This window comes from Terrapene carolina, unplaced genomic scaffold (assembly GCF_002925995.2).
Source record: "Terrapene carolina triunguis isolate 2854851 unplaced genomic scaffold, T_m_triunguis-2.0 Scaffold113, whole genome shotgun sequence".
NCBI classification, from domain to species: Eukaryota; Metazoa; Chordata; order Testudines; family Emydidae; genus Terrapene; species Terrapene triunguis.
The window spans coordinates 17,919,903-17,940,028 of record NW_020664464.1 but is presented as its reverse complement, the minus strand read 5'-3'; the positions used below and the strand labels follow the sequence as shown (position 1 = coordinate 17,940,028).

Sequence of the window (20,126 nt, the reverse complement as noted above, 5' to 3'; positions counted from 1 at the left end):
TAGATGCTATTTTCTGTACTTTGTTGATGTTATGAGCTTCCCTTTCCCCAGTGCAATTCAGTTAAGTTTGAGAGAGACTAGATGGATTTTAACCATTTATTGAAAACTACAATAGAATCCAAATATGTGATCCTGAGCTACAGTACAGAAAGTAAAGTAAAGAATCTCACTCCCTGCTGGTGGTCCGGCGAAGCAGATGCACCTTCCTCTCTGTTCAGAGTCTGTCACCTCTCCACCACAAAGATTAGCTGTAACACTCCCCCATTGATTTTAAGTTATGCATGCACCTTCTGATGGCCACAAGCAGGGCTTAAATTCAGCCAGAGCTGTCCGGAGTGGAGCTCCAGTAAATATTTTCAAAGCCCTGAGCCCTGGTGCACCCCCTGGTGCTGAATCCTGAATCCTAGCGCCTTCTTGTGGGGTTGAAGCCCTGAGCCCTGGTGCAGTCAGTGTGTGGAACTCTTTGCCAGAGGATGTTGTGAAGGCCAAGGGTACATCTACACTACCCGCCGGATCGATCCCCGATCGCTCTGCCGTCGACTCCGGAACTCCACCATGGCGAGAGGTGGAAGTGGAGTCGACGGGGGAGCGGCGGCCGTTGATCCCGTGCCGCGAGTACGTGAAGTAAGTGATTCTAAGTCGATCTAAGATACGTCGACTTCAGCTACGCTAATCTCGTAGCTGAAGTTGCGTATCTTAGATCGAATCCCTCCCGCCCCAGTGTAGACCAGGCCCTAGAGTATAACAAGGTTAAAAAAAGAACTAGATAAATTCATGGAGCCATCAATGTCTATTAGCCAGAATGGACAGGGATAGTGTCCTTAGCCTCTGTTTGCCAGAAGCTGGAAATGGGCAACCGAATCTCTTGAAGCACCCAGCATTGGCCACTGTCGGAAAACAGGATACTGGGCTAGATGGACTTTTGGTCTGAACCACTACGGTCGTCCTTGTGTTCTTATGTCACATACACAGCATGTCCAGACATGCCCAATCATGGTTCCCTCTACTGCCCAAAAATGTGAAATACATGCTAAGAAGATAAACATTAAAATAAGAAGGACAAAGGTGCCTCACCCTGGGGACATAGGAGCATCTAAGGGGTGGCCTGTTGGAGCTCTCCAGTCCCCTAACATTGATTAAACCTGTTCAAAACAAGCCTTCAGTAGGACTTCACTTGGGCATAAGGTCCAAGCTAGTAGACCTTGATGTAGGACCAGTGCACTAGTTTTCTGACTTTGGTTGTTAATGTAGCTTTTAGCTTCTCATTTTCTTCTCAATAGCTGTTTTCTGACAAGTAAATAGTCTCGATGAAATGTAATGTAACACCCTGTACTGAGCTATAGAAGTGTTATTAGGAAAATAACATGTATTTCAGCAAGGGCTGTCTTATACGGACATGTGCATAGCAGACTTTGCAATGTAATACTGCTGTGGTTTTCCAAATTTCTCCAATCAAATAACTTAATTATCTTGAGTTGCAAATCAAGATTCTCTTGTAGAGTTACTGTTAACACTAAGAATGTCAATTTTGGATTAAGTTATAGAAATCTGAAATTGACAGAATTATTATTCTAGATGAGAAAATACTGTACTTAAAGAATGCTGCACAAAGGAGGTACTTTTGAGCCCTGACTAATACTATGTATCTCTCAATTATTTTTTGAAATGTAGAAACAGGAAGAGCAAAGGAAATGGTTAGATGAAGAACTAGAGAAGATTCTGCATCAATATCAAGAATTAGCAGAACTGGAAGAAGACTTAAAGAAAAGAGAAGCTATCATAAACAAGAAAGAAGCATTGTTACAAGAGAAGAGCCATTTGGAAATCAAGAAACTAAGATCTAGCCAGGTGCTCTATATAATAATGTGTAGCTATTATTACAGTACCATTGTTTGAGAGTCCAGATAAAACATATTAGAAAGAGAAGCAGCAGTATGGGTCTCATGTAATCTGATTTCTATCCCTGGTATTGTCACTGTAATCTCAAGCAAGCTAATCTGTTTTTCTGTACCTCCATTTCTCTGACTTTTTAAATTGGGGATAATGTAGAATAATGATATTTCTTCACCTTCTGTAAAACACTTTTGAGTTCTGGAGACAAATTCCTTTATGTAAGTGCAAAGTATTATACTTTGTAAAATTTGGTTGATCCCTTTGCAATTTGAAAACAAAATATCTGTTTTGGCTATTATTTGGCTTTAAAAGCAAAAATGAATAGAAATTTAAACACATATTTCTTAATAGCAGGTGTCTTTATAACAGGGGATGACTAAATTATGATTTAACTTTCTGTATGTAGAAAGCTGAAGTTGAGTGTTTCTTCACTTTTATAGTTAGTAAATATTTATATTATGATAGTGCCCAAATACCATTGGCGCCCCATTGTGCTAGGTGCTCTACAAACATGGAAAAGAGACAGTTCCTACCCTGAAGGGCCTGCAATCCAAACTATGTACGGTTTGGTTAATTATGGGTAGCTTTTTTGTATCATTTGTGGATTTGGGTTTTTTTTAGGCTTTAAACAAAGATAGCTTGAAATTATTTACCCGCCTGAGTATGCTGGACAAGGAATTGTGTGATAAAAGTGTGCAGCTCCAGACCAGTGCCAGTGAAGAGAAGAGACAGATTTTGCAAGAAGTTCAGGTTCTTCAGAAAGAAAGGGACCAGCTGCTCAGAAGAAGAAATAGTGTGGATGAGAAACTTAAAGATGGTAGAGTGTTGTCCCCTGAAGTAAGTAAAAACAGCCATTAGCTACTGTTAGTTACTATTTTATAATATAACACACTAATCATGATCTAAACATATTTCCAAATATCAGATAAACTAGAATTGAGAAATTGGAACTGTTTTTGTTAAAATATTAAATTTTTAATTAGGAAATTCAAAGGAATTAAAGTAAGTACAACAGTAGTAGCCTGGTTTGCTAGATAAGGAAGTTTAGGTTTGGAGGTCTGTTCCAGCTGGTGTCCTGACAACCCTCCCTTGTTCTTTTATCTGTGGCATACTGTTTTTCTTCCTTGAGCCCCTAGTGCTTCTCCTTTCTAGATGGCCATCACAATTCTGTCTTTAAACTGAAATAGGACTTTCAAACCTGCGTGACTTAAATCTTTAGTTAAATCAGTGTAATTTCTTGTGTAGATTAGGCCTTAGAGACAGCTGTCTAATAGCTGCCACTGAAACTGACATCAGTACTGTTCTGGATTGGCCAGCAGGAAACGCTTATTAAAAATACATCACCTTCATGACCCAGTGGTCTGACATCTGTCATGGGAAGCAAGAGACAAAACTGCCTCCAAATTTATGTCTCTCTCTGTAGGACAAACCCTAGTTAAAACTTCCAAGACAGCTAGGCACATTCCGTTTCCTTTCCCACCACCCACCCACTAAAAAAACAAAACTAATAAAAAGCATTGTTCTGTCTTTGTGTGTTTCATTTTCATTTTCCTTCTCCTGATGTAACTTCATCTTCACTATGCTAAAAAGATACACATTTGCAGACTGTCACTCTATTTCAGGATCCTAATAAGTTAGCTACTAAGTTCCTTTCTACTTAAAACAGAGAATTAAAGGTAGAAAATTGTAGCTCCCATGATTTTCTATTAATTAAGATTATGTATATAATGTACACTCCGATTTATGCATATTTATAGTGACTACTACTATAAATTTAAATGTACTTTCTATTAAGAAGATCAAGATCTTTTAAAGTTATTTTTTATGTGCTGCTTTCTTGGAATACCCACACCTACCAGTTATCTAAATAACCATATAATTAAAAATTCCTACTGTTTAGAAAAACTTCAGTGGATGACTATCAGTTTTTCGCAGCTGGTTCTTATTATGTTAGGACATTGCTTGAGGCGATTTATCCATTAATAAGGGCTTCGCTTGACTTTTCACTGGGTTTTGTGAGAAGGAAACCTCACCTGAAATATCCCCAAATTTCCATTGTGACAATAAGGTATTTTGCTAGGGATATTCCCAGACTCCAGCACAGTGTGAGGTAGAAATCCTGCTAATCAGCATAATTAACTTAAATTGGGGTGTGGTAAGTCCCTCTTACAATGTATAGACTCTTTCGTGAGCCCTCCACTCAGTAATGTACTGTATTTAACCCACAGTGAAAAAGAAGAAAAATATCTTTTATTTTTTTTTAAATATTTTTCTCAATTTGTAGTATGTTACTGCATTTTCTCTCAGAACAGTCAGAGTCTATATAATAAAATTAATTAACATATTAACATTTGGGTATACTGACTCTTGCATAGCTTTTTATTTGAAATGGAGAGTGGCACCTCATTTCTGCTTTTATTTGTAGGAAGAACATGTCCTTTTCCAACTGGAAGAAGGGATTGAAGCGTTGGAGGCCGCCATTGACTACAAGAATGAAAATATTCAGAATCGCCAGCTCTCACTTAGAGGCTCATCTCAAATCCTTACACAGAGTGAGGCCAATGTAATGGGAAAACTAGTTTCCCTGTCTGCTACTGAGCTTAGAGCTATTCTCTTCAAATACTTCAACAAGGTGTGTTTTGGCTGATGAATAATATTAAATTGAATTTTATTTTTCACTGGTATCACAGGTAATAAAATGAAACAGTTCAATTTCTTAGAACTATCCCTCTCCCCCCAAAAAGAACAAAATTTCATTTTAAAAGTTGTGTTTTCAGTGACGATGGCTGAAGTTAGGCTCGGTCTCCCCTGTATTGAGCCAGATACTGTGCAGTGTTTCTCACTTCTGTAAATAGTATTGAACTTTTACATGTCAGGTTTGTCAGCCTCCTTTCAGATGTTGCCAGCCTACACAGTGTTTACTTTCAGATGTGGAGGTAAGGGTTCCCTCCCTTTCCCAATGTGGTCCTGATCCTTCTAGCAGCAAGAACTAGATGATTTAGGTGTTGCAGCACTGGGTGTTGCAGTGCCTAACTTCTTTTAGGTGCCCTGGCACATAATGGAATTCACAACCATGAGTTAGGCATCCAGGCTCCCTAAACAGTGCATGGGCAGAGTTAGGTGCATAGAAAATGGAAATCACAAAAGCATGCACACTGAGTTGGGAACAGACTAAACTAGCCAGTGCTAAGGAGAGGGGTGAAACTCCTGAAAAAGACCATAGGTGCTTATCTCTACTTGGGGTTCACAGTTGTGAACCCTCTCTTGGAGTTGGGGCTGACCTGGCTTAGGCACCTTTCTCAAGAAAAGTGAAGAGCAAGAGGTAATGATGGTGGGTGCCCACCACCTTATAACTTTTAGCCCAGTGGTTAGAGCAATCACCCCAGATGTGAGAGACCCAAGTTCAGTTCACCCCTCTGCCTAATGTGGAGTAGGGATTTGAGTCTCCTACCTCTCGGAGAGTTCCCTAACCACTGGGCTATAGGTTATTCTGGGATTGGGCTCTCTCACTCTCCTATTGAAGTTGTTCTACTGTGCATAAATATTTAAATATTCATTGGGCCAGAGAGCGAGATTAAGATTGACTCTTTAATGACTGTTTTTTCCATTATTTTGTCTGGGATTGATGTCAGAATAACTGGCTGATAGTTATCTTGGTCATCCTATTTTCCATTTTGAATATTGGTGCAACATTAGCATTCTTCCAGTCTTTTAGAATTAACCTGGTATTGCAAGATTTATTAAAAATTAACATCAGTGGGCCAGAGACCTTCTGAACAACTCTGTTAGGGCTCGGGGCTGCAAATTATCTGAGTTACTGATTTTAAAATGTTTATCCCTAGATGTTGTCAAACATCCTTCAGTTACTAGTGGACTTGAGAATACTTAATCATCCTCATTTGAGATGAGTGCATCCTGCATCTTACCAAATACAGAACAGAAATATTTATTGAACACTGCTGTCTTTTTTGTATCATTATTAACAATTTTACTATCTCCATCTAGTAATGAGTCTATATCATTGCTAGGATTTCTTTTGTTTTTAATATACTTAAAACGCTTTTTTATTGTCCTTGGCCCTACTAGCAATGGATTCTTCCCTGATATCTTTAGCCTCTGATATCAATTTTCTGCACTTCATAACTCCTAACTTATATCGATTGCTATTCTATGTATTTCCCACTTTTCCCATTTGTTATATACAACTTTTTATTTCTAATTGTTTCCTTCACTTTTGCCACTGAATCAGGATTTTCCTTTAGCCAAAATTGTTCTCTTTGATTGTGGAATCATGGCTTTTTGGCCACCTAATAAACTCTCTTGGACACCTAATAAACTCTTCTTAGAAAATTCCCAATTTTCATTCACTTTTTTTTTTTAATTTTTCCTCCCAATCAATTTTGGTCATAATTTTTCTCAGGGAAATCAGCCTCTTTTTGAGGCTGTTTGTACATATGGAATGTAATCAGTTCTGGTTGTACATATGGAATGTAATCAGGTTATGATTGCTGGTCCCTAGGCAACCACCAACTTCCTGTCCAGTAATTAATTCATCTTTATGTGTCATGAGGTCCAAAACTGTTACTTCATGTTGGCAGCAATTCCTTTTATGTTAGAAAATTTATAATCTATAATACACCTCTACCCTGATATAATGCGACACGATATAACACAAATTCGGATATAACGCGGTAAAGCAGCGCTCCGGGGGGACGGGGCTGCGCACTCCGGCAGATCAAAGCAAGTTCGATATAATGCGGTATCACCTATAACACAGTAAGATTTTTTGGCTCCCAAGGACAGCGTTATATTGGGGTAGAGGTATATTTAGAAAAAAGAACGAGGAGTACTTGGGGCACCTTAGAGACTAAAAAATTTATTTGGGCATAATTTGTTAGTCTGTAAGGTGCCACAAGTACTCCTCATTCTTGTTAGTCTGTATCAGCAAAATGGCTACCACTCTGAAACCTATAATATTTAGAAACTTGATGAGGATTTACTACTGGCTGCATGACACCTCCAGCATACATCTCCTAAATTGAAGTTCCCCATAAGAACACAATTTTTCTTTCCATACATTACAGACAGGTGTCCAAGAAATAACTCATCCTGTTCTCTGGTTTGATTTGATTTTGTGGCAAGACACCTGGATACTGCAATATGTCGGTATGACAGACTGCAAATTCTGTCGCAGTTCACTTTTTAATTTACATTTTTTTAAATTAATTAAATCTGAAAATTAATACAGTCATTGCATTTAGCACCTGTATATATTTTGATACTACATTCAGTTTATTTTATGCTGGCTCTGTTTTTTCAGTTTACAGTATACTACAGATTTCTTTATTGACAACATATAACTGCTTCACAAGTTTTCATGAAACAAGCTGGAGGTTTTGGCAGCTGAGTAGGTGACAACTGGGGCTTTTGCTACCTGAGGTGTGGGAGGCAGTTTGAGATTACGAGATAAGTACATTAGCTAGATATTTTTGTTAAGATTAGTAGCAGTGAAATGCCTAACCACCTTGACATTTAAATTGTTGTTTTTAAGTTTCAGAGTAAACAATCCATTTAGCTGGATAGACAGGTCACACCTCATATTGTTACAGGCATTTACAAAATGAGGAAGACAACACAACATTAATTTACATTTGGTTCATATTGTTAAGGTTCTTCATAACCGTATGGGCTAGACACATAATTAAAAAAAAAAAAAAAAGTGCAGCAATTTTCATGTTTGTGGAATCCACCAAGAGCAAGGAGGAGCCTTCTCTATAGTAAGCCTTTCGTACTCTTGCTGTGGATGTGCAGTCTAGACCATTCTTTTTCCAGTCAATGTGTGTATGGCTTATAAAGACTTATTCCCCATGGGTTAATGAATATTATATGCATTAAGCTACTACTGTCCAGTAAGTACAATAAAATGTTTTATTAAAAAAAAAGTACATTCCTTCAAGATTTTCTCCTTTTTATTCAAAAAGGGCATTGGCTGAGCCTGTTTCGATTACTCCTTACTAGGAATTATTTGTTAGTCAAAATAAGAATATTTCTTTATTAGGTTGTTAGCCTACGTGAGGCAGAACGTAAATTACAGCTGCAGACTGAAGAGCTGGAAATGAGAGTCACAGAACAGGAAAACGTAATACGTGAACTGGAATCGGCACTCGAACACCTCACGCTGCAGTGTGACAGGCGACTGACCCTCCAGCAGAAAGAACATGAACAAAAGATACAGTTAATATTGCATCATTTCAAAGGTATTTGCTTCTTAGGGTCTCTATTGACAAACACTATTTATTCGCTATAAAAAATATTGCATTTCAGTTGAAACTTCATACATGTGTAGCCACAACATACAGTTGTATTATTAAGCAGCCCTGGTCTACACTACAACTTATGTCAGTATAACTACATTGCTCAGGGGTGTGGATTTTCCACACCTGTGAGCAATGCAATTATAATTATATACAATGATAAAAATATACTGACGTAACTCCTGGTGCAGACAGCGCTATGTCAACGGGAGGGCTTCTTCAGTCAACATAGCTACCGCTGCTCGGGGAGGTGGAGTACCTATGCCAACAGGAAAAGCTCTCCCCTTAGCGAAGGCAGTGTCTTCACTTAGGCCTTGGCTACACTCGGGCGGCAGCGCTGTGAAGCGCGAGTGTAGTCGCGCCGCCAGCGCTGCGAGAGAGGTCTCGCAGCGCTGTATCTACTCCATCTCTCCGAGGGGAGTAGCTTGCAGCGCTGCGAGCGAGCATGCAGCGCTGCAGGCACTGATTACACTGGCGCTTTACAGCGCTGTACTCGCTGTGCTCAGGGGGGTGTTTTTTTACACCCCTGAGCACAGCAAGTTGCAGCGCTATACAGCGCCAGTGTAGCCAAGGCCTAAGTGCCACAGAGGCACTGGTGCAGCTGCGCCATTGCACCACTATAAATGTAGACAAGCCCTAATTCTATTGCATGATAGAATGCTGGGTCACAGTCACAATATAAGTTCTGGTATGAAAGGAAAACTCAGTTTTTAAAGTTTTTACACTAGACACAGGAAATTGAACGACCTTTTTAAAAACCGTGGAACTTGTTGATATAAATGAGAATTAAAAGACCATACTTTGCATGTGTTACTCTCAGAATTCTCCCTAAAAAATCAGTGATCAAAAGTAGGCGCTGATTTTTGGGTACACAGTTTGAGACACCTTGGTTTTTCCTTTTTTTTGTCTTGCCAGACATACCGCATATCAACAATTCTTGATTTGTTACATTTGTGAATAGTAAAGTCCCAGGTGTCTCCTGTTGGACACCCAAAATCAGTGGTCATTTGTGTGGAACTACTTGTGTGAGTAAAGTAAGCAGGTCTTGGGCCAAAATCTTCAAACTATGGAGACATGGGCTTTGAGTCCAATCTTTTAAGGTGCTAGTGTTTCCTCGCTGGGTACCTTCAACTTCCAGGAGACACTTGGATTCTCCCATTTTCTGCTGCTGTGCAGCGGAATCCTGTTAAGAAGTAAATTATAACTTTTACAATGCTAATTCTAAACTTTTGGGGGGAAACTAGCAGTGGGCTGTAGGATGTAGTCTGTAATTTTGTATTCTGCATTATTATTTGCATCTGTAAAAATGAAATAAACATTTTGAAGCTAAAATTAATGTTGTTATCTTAGAACAAGATGGTGAAAGTATTGCAGAAACCCTTAAACTGTATGAAGCTAAAGTCCAACAATTGGAAAAAGACTTGTTCTTCTATAAGAAAACCAGCAGAGAACTAAAGAAGAAACTGAAGGAGCTGGTGGGAGAGTCATTTTGTCAGCTGGTGGCACCAACTAAAAGTATGTGTTGTAGTCACAATAGAAACAATATACAACTTTTAATAGTGACATTTCAAAAACAGCTAATGCAGAGAGTCTCAAGCTTTGAACTTTTTACATTTGAGAAGACTTGAGCAAAACAGTTTTTCCTCAGTTTAATTTTTAATGGTGATATCTGTCCAGGAAGATTTATTGTTTCCATTGCTTTCAAGTGAAAGAAGGCATTTGTTTCCAGTCTCAACAGTCTGCAATATGTTATACCTTTAAAATTGCATCAGATTATTATCTTGCTTTTCTGGATTCTAACATTTCAGTATTCACTGTCTCAAATAGAGTTAAAAACAAAGGATTTTTACTAATTGAAAGCTTTCAAATGGTACTGTAGTTGAGCCCACTGCAGGATGTTACTGTAAATGTTGAGGTACACCAGTCCCTTTTTTAGATATGTGGTAGCATGTGATGTGTACCACTGACTCTGAGGCAAGCACTGTAGCTGCTTCAAGTATTATGCTACACAGATATTACTTACCTCTTGATGGGTTCCCATTGAATACTCAGAGACTTCTAGTAAGTAAAAAAGGAATCCTTACTAGGTCTAGTAGAAAGGATGTAGATACCCTAGGTATCATGGTTTAAACAAATACAATAAAAAGATAAACGCATTAGTTCCTAACTTGGCTCTAGAGTACAGCCCAGCAGAGGGGGAACCAAAGGCAACCGTACAGTGGAGGAGCTTCTCAGGCCTATTACCTAGGGTGCCCTTTCTAGTCCATCCTACCATTAGAGGGTAATTAAGTATTGGCCTGTGTATCCCACTGGCCAATGTTCACTCCTATAGCGTGCCTAATTGGGGGCCCTCCTCATGTTGTCTTTTTGTAATCCTGTTTAAGTGGTTGCCGGCCTCATGTCTTCTGGTTACAGGCTACTCCCCCTGACCATCCCTCCAGAGAACCAGATCATTGATTCTAGCCTGCTGCTCACTGGTCCTCTGTTTCTTTCTGAGCCCGATCAGTTCTGCTTCCAAAATGTCACCTTTTCTGGGCCATTCTGGGTAACATAGTGCCTTCTTTTGGCTGTATGCTGATCTGGGTCCCTGTCTCCCCACTTGTCCCTTGAGTGTCTTATCATAGAATCACAGAACATTAGGGTTGGAAGAGACCTCAGGAGGTCATCTAGTCCAATCCCCTGCTCAAAGCAGGACCAACACCAACTAAATCATTCCAGCCAGGGCTTTGTCAAGCCGGGCCTTAAAAACCTCTAAGGATGGAGATTCCACCACCTCCCTAGGTAACCAATTCCAGTGCTTCACCACCCTCCTAGTGAAATAGTGTTTCCTAATATCCAACCTAAACCTCCCCCACTGCAACTTAAGACCATCGCTTCTTGTTCTGTCATCTGCCACCACTGAGAACAGCCTAGCTCCATCCTCTTTGGAACCCCCCTTCAGGTAGTTGACAGTTGCTATCAAATCCCCCCTCACTCTTTTCTTCTGCAGACTAAATAACTCCAATTACCTCAGCCTCTCCTCATAAGTCATGTGCCCCAGCCCCCAATCATTTTCGTTGCCCTCCGTTGGACTCTCTCCAATTTGTTCACACCTCTTCTGTAGTCAGGGGACCAAAACTGGACGCAATACTCCAGGTGTGGCCTCACCAATGCCGAATAGAGGGGAATAATCACTTCCCTCGATCTGCTGGCAATGCTCCTGCTAATACAGCCCAATATATCGTTGGACTTCTTGGCAACAAGGGCACACTGTCGACTCATATCCAGCTTCTCGTCCACTGTAATCCCCAGGTCCTTTTCTGCAGAGCTGCTGCTTAGCCAGTCGGTCCCTGGCCTGTAGTAGTGCATGGGATTCTTCCTTCCTAAGTGCAGGACTCTGCACTTGTCCTTGTTGAACCTCATCAGATTTCTTTTGGCCCAATCCTCCAATTTGTCTAGGACACTCTGGACCCTAGCCCTACACTCCAGCATATCTACCTCTCCTCCCATTTTAGTGTCATCTGCGAACTTGCTGAGGGTGCAATTAATCCCATCATCCAGATCATTAATGAAGACGTTGAACAAAAAACCGGCCCCAGGACCGACCCCTGGGGCACTCCGCTTGATACCAGCTGCCAACTAGACATTGAGCCGTTGATCACTACCCATTGAGCCCGACAATCCAGCCAGCTTGCTATCCACCTTATAGTCCATTCATCCAATCCATACTTTTTTAACTTGTTGGCAAGAATACTGTGGGAGACCATATCAAAAGCTTTGCTAAAGTCAAGATATATCACATCCACCGCTTTCCCCATATCCACAGAGCCAGTTATCTCATCATAGAAGGCAATCAGGTTAGTCAGGCATGACTTGCCCTTGGTGAATCTATGTTGACTGTTCCTGATCACCTTCCTCTCCTCCAAGTGCTTCAGAATGGAGACCTTGAGGACGTGCTCTTATGGACGAATCCTTTCCCTCTAGCTCATTTGAGGTGGTGTAATGAGCCAACAAGTTCATTACACTATAGAACATTAGCCACAAATTCTAGTATTACAGGAGATCTGATTCTAATTGAATGTGGAAAAGACTATAATAGAGGTTTTTAATTGTTAGATAAGCACATCTTTCAGGACGAGTGAATTTCTCCAAAAACTAGTCCTGACCATGTAATCAAAGAAAAATGCATGAGCCCTGGAACAATCTAATTTTTCTAAATACATTTTTGATGGGAATGATACAAAATCCAATAGCGGTTCAGTTTTCTTATAATATTACCATTAAACTTCTCACCTTGCTTTTTGTTTATTCTTGGATTTGTTGTTGTATGTGTTCATGCAACAGAATAAAATCTATTTTTTCTGCTGATTTAAATTTATTGGCCAGATTTTCAAAAAAGTCTAAGAAATGAACATGCACATTATAATTGAACTTGCAGATTTGTGCATTTGCTTGCATAACTACAAGAGTAATTTTAGGTGCTGCTTTTGAAAACTTAACCCATTATGCATCAGTCCATTAGGTCAGGTGCACTTACAAGTTAAAATGGTGAAGAGCCAGGTATAAATGCCTAAACCCAGGGGTTCTCAAACTGTGGGTCGGGACCCCAAAGTGGGTCACAAGCCCATTTTAGTGGGGTCGCCAAGGCTGGGGTTGGCTCTGGACCCCAGCAAGTCTGAAGCTCAAGCCCAAGCCACACTGCCTAGGGCTGAAGCCCAAGCCCCACCACCCAGGGCTAAGGTTACATATCCTCTGCCCAGGGCAGGAGCCTTTGGGCTTCAGCTTTGCCCCCCGCCCCTGGGGCAGTGGAGCTCGGGTGGGCTTGGTCTTCGGTCCTCCCTCCTGAGGTCTTGTAGTAATTTTTGTTGTCAGAAGGGGGTCACAATGCAATGAAGTTTGAGAATTGCTGGCCTAGGTGGATGGAAGTAACAGCTAGTTACCTTCTGTCATTATACATGAGATGTTTGTTTAGCAGGCTGTAAAAAATGCCACCAATGTTGTGCAAAAGCTTGTCTCTCTCGCCAACAAAAGTTGGTCCAACAAAAGATATTACCGCACCCATCTTGTCTCTCTAATATTCTGGGACCGATACAGCTACAACTACACTGCATACACCACTGTTGAATGGTTATTATTGGGGACAGTTTTCACATTTAATCTTGTTAATGCCCTAAGACTATATGTCCTAGTTAATGTTCTGTAAAACAATGTTTCCTTGACTGGGAGGATTCTCATATGAATTGTATCCTAACCATTTGCTTCTCGGAAAACTTCCTTTTAGATAATGATGCTGCTAACAGGATACTGAGCCAAGAAGCAGAAGTTTCTTCAGAAGAATTCAAATTGACGTCCAAACCTGAAAGTAACAAACAATCAGGAAAATTAAGACAAACAGACAGCCCAGCAAGTGGTTTAAGGTGGTGGCAGAATTCATACAAGCTTGAAGAAGATGTTTCAGAGCTAGCACACAATAGAGGGTGTTTATCAAGTAGTACTGAAGACCAAGCAGGACCAGATGAAGTACGCTCTTCAAAATCTCATCCTCAACTATTCTCTCATTCTCAGACAAAAGAGATCATAACACAGCTTCAAGGAGTGACTCCAGTAAAACTGTCTCGCCGAGAATTACGGCATATTCCTGCATCCGAACTATCACTGAGGCGCTCCAGCCTTGGAGTCAGTGTCAATTCTGTTGCTGCAGATTCCATTGAAATGTCCAGAAAATCTAATGACTTCAAGATATAGTTATTCTTTGACACATTTTTAGCAGCACATGCTACTAGAATCACTGTATTACATTTCCTTTATTCATGCACTAGTCAACTAGCAGCCACAGGTGAATGAACCATTGTTCTGTAACTGTTGATATTCAGAACACCAGAGATCATATGTGTTTGTTGCGCTTATGCAGTTTCAAAGAATCTGAGACCCTTTCTTATTGGCACAACCACAAACAGGCACATGATTAAAAAGCTTCTTATTCCTGAGAGAAAAAAAAACTTTATATTCCTTGGTTTTCCAAATCACTCTAAGTTCTGGTGCATTTTTCAAAAGTTAACGTTAGTGAAGATTGAAGACTATTGAATTGTACAAGAATATTCTGTGACTAAGGTAATTTCACTTTAATTGTTTATAAACACATTAAGGTCCATGGTAATTTGCAAAATACATAGTTTAAAAGCTTGGCTACTGGACCTGCACCTAGTAATTGGCAGTGACTGAATTCCCATCAATACATAGCATATGCTTGATATCAGAGTCAGGGTCTAAAACTACGTTTGTTCCTCAAAAGGTATATGTAAATATTTCAAATAATTTTTATTTTTTCCTCAGTATTTAATTACTTACTCTTATGTAAGAATTATATTGCATGAGACAAACATGCCTTAAAAACTGTTTTACAGTCTTTTTCTTTACATATTTATATAAACTTTTTTAAGCTCTGTGCGAAACAAGTATTATGCCTTATTTGTGAAATTGATGCAATTACTTATTTCACTTTTTGTGTTTTTTGTTTGTGGGCTTTTTTTTTTTTTTAAACATTTGACATATCTAGCTTTGAAGTGTGATGTTTGTGTACTATTGAAATGGTAAAATATGGGACCAAAAATTCAGCATCTTAAGGTAAGCCAGCAGTACAGTATAATACATTGTTATTGGTAATAATGGTTCACAACTTTTCATTTAGAAGGAAATATAAATCATTCTTTTAAAATCCAAATCTACTTCAGAGCAGACAGTACACAGATCCATTGGTTTACAACTAGTTTGTTTAGTTCTGGATAATAAGTTGAATAGTATTTTGTAAGAGAGCAGTGATCATTCACAAGAAGCTAGTTAGCTGAGCTGACTTGAAGGCAGAGGCCAAGGTTTTTGAATTTGTGTTATAGGTTAGGCACCTACATTCATATTTAGGCTCCTAAGTAAAAGTGACCTGACTTTCAAAGGTGATAAGCACCTCAGAGCTCACCACTTTTGAAAACCAGGCCATTTTTAATGTAGGGACCTAACTTTAAGCACCCATATTTGAAAACTTTATCCTGAATTATTTGCTGCACTTAGCAACAGTGTAAATCTCTCCAGTCTGAACTGAGATTATTTGCTGATATACTTAAGGAATCTTGGATTGAAGCCTCCAGTACACAGTACATGACCACTGAGAGAAAGAGAACTTCATTTTCCCATGCTTCAGGCCATTAAAGGCCTGTCTGCAGAGCAAATTTTACCATGTCAGGAGATCATGTTGTAACATGTAACAGCTCTGACTGTCTTATAACACAATTGTTGGTCTTTTCTGTATAGATTGCACAAAACTGTATTATAACCATATTGATGAACCATTTTGCAGCCCTGTAAAGGCCTATATAATTGTATCCTTGAAAACTGGACTTATTACATATTGTTCTGTAGAATTGTGATATAAGGGATTTGGAGGTTTGTTTTTGTTTTTTTTAATTGGTTGGTGGTTTTGGTTAGGAGTTTTTACTACACTGTAAGTCTAAATAATTGAGGCTTAGTAATGTTAAATTTTATATAAATGTATTTAATATTCATAACTTAATACATGTATGCTAAAGCAATACATGGAAATACAGTAAATGTATTAAAAACCTTAATTTCAGTTTTCTACATCACAGTACCAGCTATCTGAAACACACCTGTTAAAGACACATACTGAGCCTTTATCATATACCTCAAACTATCTTGTGTGTTAGCCTGCATTTAAATAGATCTGGTTTGATTTTGCTTTGTATTTTACACACAAAAAACAAACAAACCATGTCCATATGGGCTCAAAAAGCAGACTAAAATGTAGGATAGAATGATTCAGTCACTACTAAGTGTCACTAGATGCTCTGTGAATTTCTGTAGGATTGTGTGGGAGGTTTATTTACTTATCCAAGCATAATGGGCATTAACTTATAATGATCTTTAAAACCTGTTGCAAGTTTTAAAAGATGTTTTACCTACTTTATATCAAATTTGGTTCCACGGCACATTGTGCATGGTGTATATATTTCCTCATATAGTAGAAATTGCATTTGTCCCTCTTAGTTTTAGATGTATTGAATGGGTTTGAATGGAAGACTTGGAACTACTCAGTAGAGAAATGGAAGAATTATGAGCTTTGAATGGGTTCTGGCAGTCTATATATGAAAACAGAATTAAGAGAGCCTGAGACAAGGGTAGCAGTGACACAGGGAGGAAAAAACAAATATGCTAAATAAATGATTAAATTCCGATTAGTATAAATATTTGAGTGAAATTAGAGCTGGTGTGAACAAAACATTCTTAACTTTTCCTCTCCCACTACATGAGATATTCCTGGTTTTTATTGGTAAATATAAGAGGGACTACAAGACTTACTTTAAGTCCCACAAAGCAGCCATTTATTGGTTGTCTTTGTATTGTCTTGATGTTATTCACTAATTGGCATTTATGGCCTATATTGACATTTCACTAATGTGCAATATGGGAGTAAAAAGAATGTGAGGGGTTAATTTACAGTGATCTACCTGGCCACCATTCTTCTGACAGTTGCTTCAGCTGTTATGTCAATGCTAAAACTTAACTGCAAAAAAGAGACAGACCTTTAAAAACTGTTTGGTTGCTTGAGTAGCACTGTGCATTTGAAGTTAAGCTAACTTGATTTCCAATCCAAATTCTAGATTTATTACAATATCTAAACACAATAGTGGGTGCTGGAGGTCTATTGCTTTTTCCATTACAGACCCGCTTTTTTAGGAGTATAGACTGGGGTGGGCAAACTTTTTGGCCCAAGGGCCACATCGGGGAATAGAAATTGTATGGCAGGCCATGAATGCTCACAAAATTGGGGTTCCGGTGCGGGAAGGGGTGCAGGCTCTGGGGTGGAGCAGGGGATGAGAGGTATGGGGTGCAGGAGGGTGCTCTGGGCTGGGAACGAGGGGTTTGGAGAGTGGGAGGGGAATCAGGGCAGGGTGTTAGGGTGAGGGGAAAGGCTCAGGGGGTGCAGGTTCCAAGCGGCGCTTACCTCAAGTGGCTCCCGGAAGCAGTGGCATGTCCCTTCTCCGCTCCTACACGGAGGCACAGCCAGGCGGCTCTGCATGCTGCCACATCCGCAGGCACCGCCCCTACAGCTCCCATTGGAGCACCGCAGGGGGCCATTGGAGTGCATAGGAGCCGAAGCGGGGCCATGCTGCAGCTTCTGGGAGCCACATGGTGCGGCCCCGACCCAGCGCCCCGGCTTTAGCGCCAGAGCGAGGCCGAGACGCGTGGTGCAGCCCCTGACCCAGCCGGAGTGGGGCCAAGCCGCGTGGTGCGGCCCCAACCCTCCACCCTGGCTGGAGCACCGGAGCGGGGCCAAGCCATTGGTGCGACCCCCGACCCAGCGCCCTGACCGGAGTGGGGACGAGCCGCGTGGTGCGGCCCCCGACCCAGCAACCCAGCGGGAGCCGGGCCAAGCCGTGTGGGGTGCGGCCCCAACCCTGTGCCCTGGCTGGAGCGCTGGAGTGGGGCTGAGCCGCATGGTGCGGCCCCCGACCCAGTGCCCCGGCCGGAGTGGGGTCGAGCCACGTGGTGCGGCTCGTGGGCCGGTTTAAAACGGCTTGTGAGCCAGATCCGGCCCGCGGGCTGTAGTTTGCCCACACCTGGTATAGACCATAGTGAAATTAATCTCATGCGTATGTTCTGCACAAGGCTCTGTGCACCCACTTAAACAATATATTAAGGGTTAAATCCCTGTCCCATAAATCAGTGGGAGTTTCGCTGCTGTCTATAATAGGACAAGGATTTGGTTTTAGGAACTTAAGTTGAGCTTTAAGAGGCACCTAAGACTTCATATACATCTCTGCATTACAGTGAGTTTCACCCTGCATGAATCATTTTTAGTCATATTGGGATGACATTTGGTATACAAATTCTGCACAAAGGCAATTTTATTAGGTGAAAAATGGCTTAAATCAGTTATTTGTTGAGGAGGATTATTCTGTACTGGTTTCAGAGTAAGGGTATGTCTACACTACCCACTGGATCAGCGGGCAGCGATCGATCCAGCAGGGATCAATTTATCGCATCTAGCCTACACATGATAAATCGATTCCCGAGCGCTCTCCCGTCGACTCCTGTACTCCAGCGCAGCGAGAGGCACAGGCGGAGTCGACAGGGGAGCGGCAGCAGTCGACTTACCGCTGGGAAGACGCTGCGGTAAGTAGACCTAAGTACGTATTATTCACGTAGCTGAAGTTGCTAACTTAGATCGATTCCCCCCAGTGTAAACCAGAGTTAAGTTTGATCATATTCTTATTTTCAGTCTCTAAGCACTAAACTTCTGAATTTAATAAATAAATGGTTAGACACTTCTTTGTGGTGCCTTTTTGGTATTTTTTTCTCTTGTTTTAACTTAAAAGACAAGTTATTTAATCTTGAAATGTGAATACTGCACAGGCTTTCCAGACATTTCAAGATTTATAATTCCTTCATTGTCATGTTAAAGATTAGCATAGGATCTCTTTCAAGATGGAACCCTAAAAATCTTCTAGCTGAGAACAGCTAAGTAACGCAGCTAGCTCTACATGAATAATATTAACCTTTGTCTATATTATAAAAACTCGGGATTGCTGGCATGTGTAGCACACCTCTAGACTACAAACAAGTGCTTGCAACAAAGCCCAATTGTTGCCAAATCATTACAACTGCTCTTTCTTCTAGCAAGGCTCACCACTGCATTGGGTTACCCTGTACTAATCCAGGCCTAATATAGACTAAAATACTAGTACTGCAGCTGCATTGTTAGAATTGGTCCTCTCAGCAAAATCCCATAGTGCTTTTATACTACCCTAGTTCCCACTCTATGCAATGTGCCATTTTCTGTACTCCTTTGTTTTGAGCTGGTGAAGCTTCTGTAATCTTACGCTCGTGAGTTTTCTGTTTTATAAGGTGTAATTGAGGCATGCAAGATATTTTTTGTTTCAAAACATATTTTGATGCAATAGCAATGCCATTTAACTTTTCTAAATACAGCAAAAAATGGTAATAGCCGGTTTGCATTTTAAAAAAAATAGAAGTACATCACCTATCCAAGTGAATTGTTAACACAAACCTTAGCTTTGGGGAGCTGTGCTAGGATCTATGGGACAGGTACCTCTCATGCACAGATATTGCAATGATTAAAGGAAATGATGTGAGTTTATGCTAGCCATGTTGGATGTATTTCACAATTACAAGATCCAACAGTTCAGTTAACTGTTTGAAAACTGTAAAGGTGTCATTCTGTAGGGTAAACAAATCGTTACATTTTCAATTATATAGGAAATTGTTGTGGGAGGCATAGGCATCTCCAGTGGTGCCCATGATCAGAAGGAAATGTGGGTACAAAACCAATATTATTCAAGAAAAAGTTAGTCCAAAAACGTACTAAAATGTTGTTAAAATATAATTTAAAAAATGTGAAATGTGGTATAAAAAAACCACCTTATTGAAAACGTAAATAAGCTTTGAGTTCTGAGATAATTTCACTTTGGGAGTAAGAGGCAATACAAAAACTTTTATCAAGAGCAAGAGCTGTATAAACAAATGGCATTTTAAGCAAGCAACATGCAACTCCTTTTGAAATGCTTTAGGTCACATAAGTATAAAGACTGGTAAAAGCCTGCTATATATAGAAATTTGGGATGCAAAGAATTGTACTAGAGATGGGATAGTGGTAAATTTATTTCTAAGTGCTAAACTTGACAATGCATCATTCCCAAAAGATGATTTAGTGCAGGCCTGCACAACTCATAAAGCAGCAAGGGCCATATTACTCCAAAGAAAACAGCTGAGGGCCGAAACCTCCTGGCCCCCCAAAACACCCCCCCCAGTGCCACCCAGCCCCCCCGAAACACACACACACACAGCGCCACCCGGCCCCACGGAAACAACCCCCCCCCAGTGCCTCCCACCCCGCGGAAACAAACCCTC

At 40.4% G+C, this 20,126-nt stretch overlaps 1 protein-coding gene across 1 annotated transcript in view; it reads left to right on the top strand.

Moving 5' to 3' along the window:
• The window catches only part of KIF27 (kinesin family member 27), a 39,488-nt gene extending 23,829 nt beyond the window's left edge, over positions 1 to 15,659 (top strand). Inside the window, exons 13-18 of the mRNA XM_029911723.1 lie at positions 1,672 to 1,848; positions 2,515 to 2,730; positions 4,319 to 4,525; positions 7,952 to 8,150; positions 9,558 to 9,722; positions 13,468 to 15,659. Of these exons, the coding sequence (XP_029767583.1) occupies positions 1,672 to 1,848; positions 2,515 to 2,730; positions 4,319 to 4,525; positions 7,952 to 8,150; positions 9,558 to 9,722; positions 13,468 to 13,931 (1,428 nt within the window). The 3' untranslated portion in view covers positions 13,932 to 15,659. The remainder of the gene's footprint in view (positions 1 to 1,671; positions 1,849 to 2,514; positions 2,731 to 4,318; positions 4,526 to 7,951; positions 8,151 to 9,557; positions 9,723 to 13,467) is intronic.
• Positions 15,660 to 20,126: the final 4,467 nt, after the last annotated feature.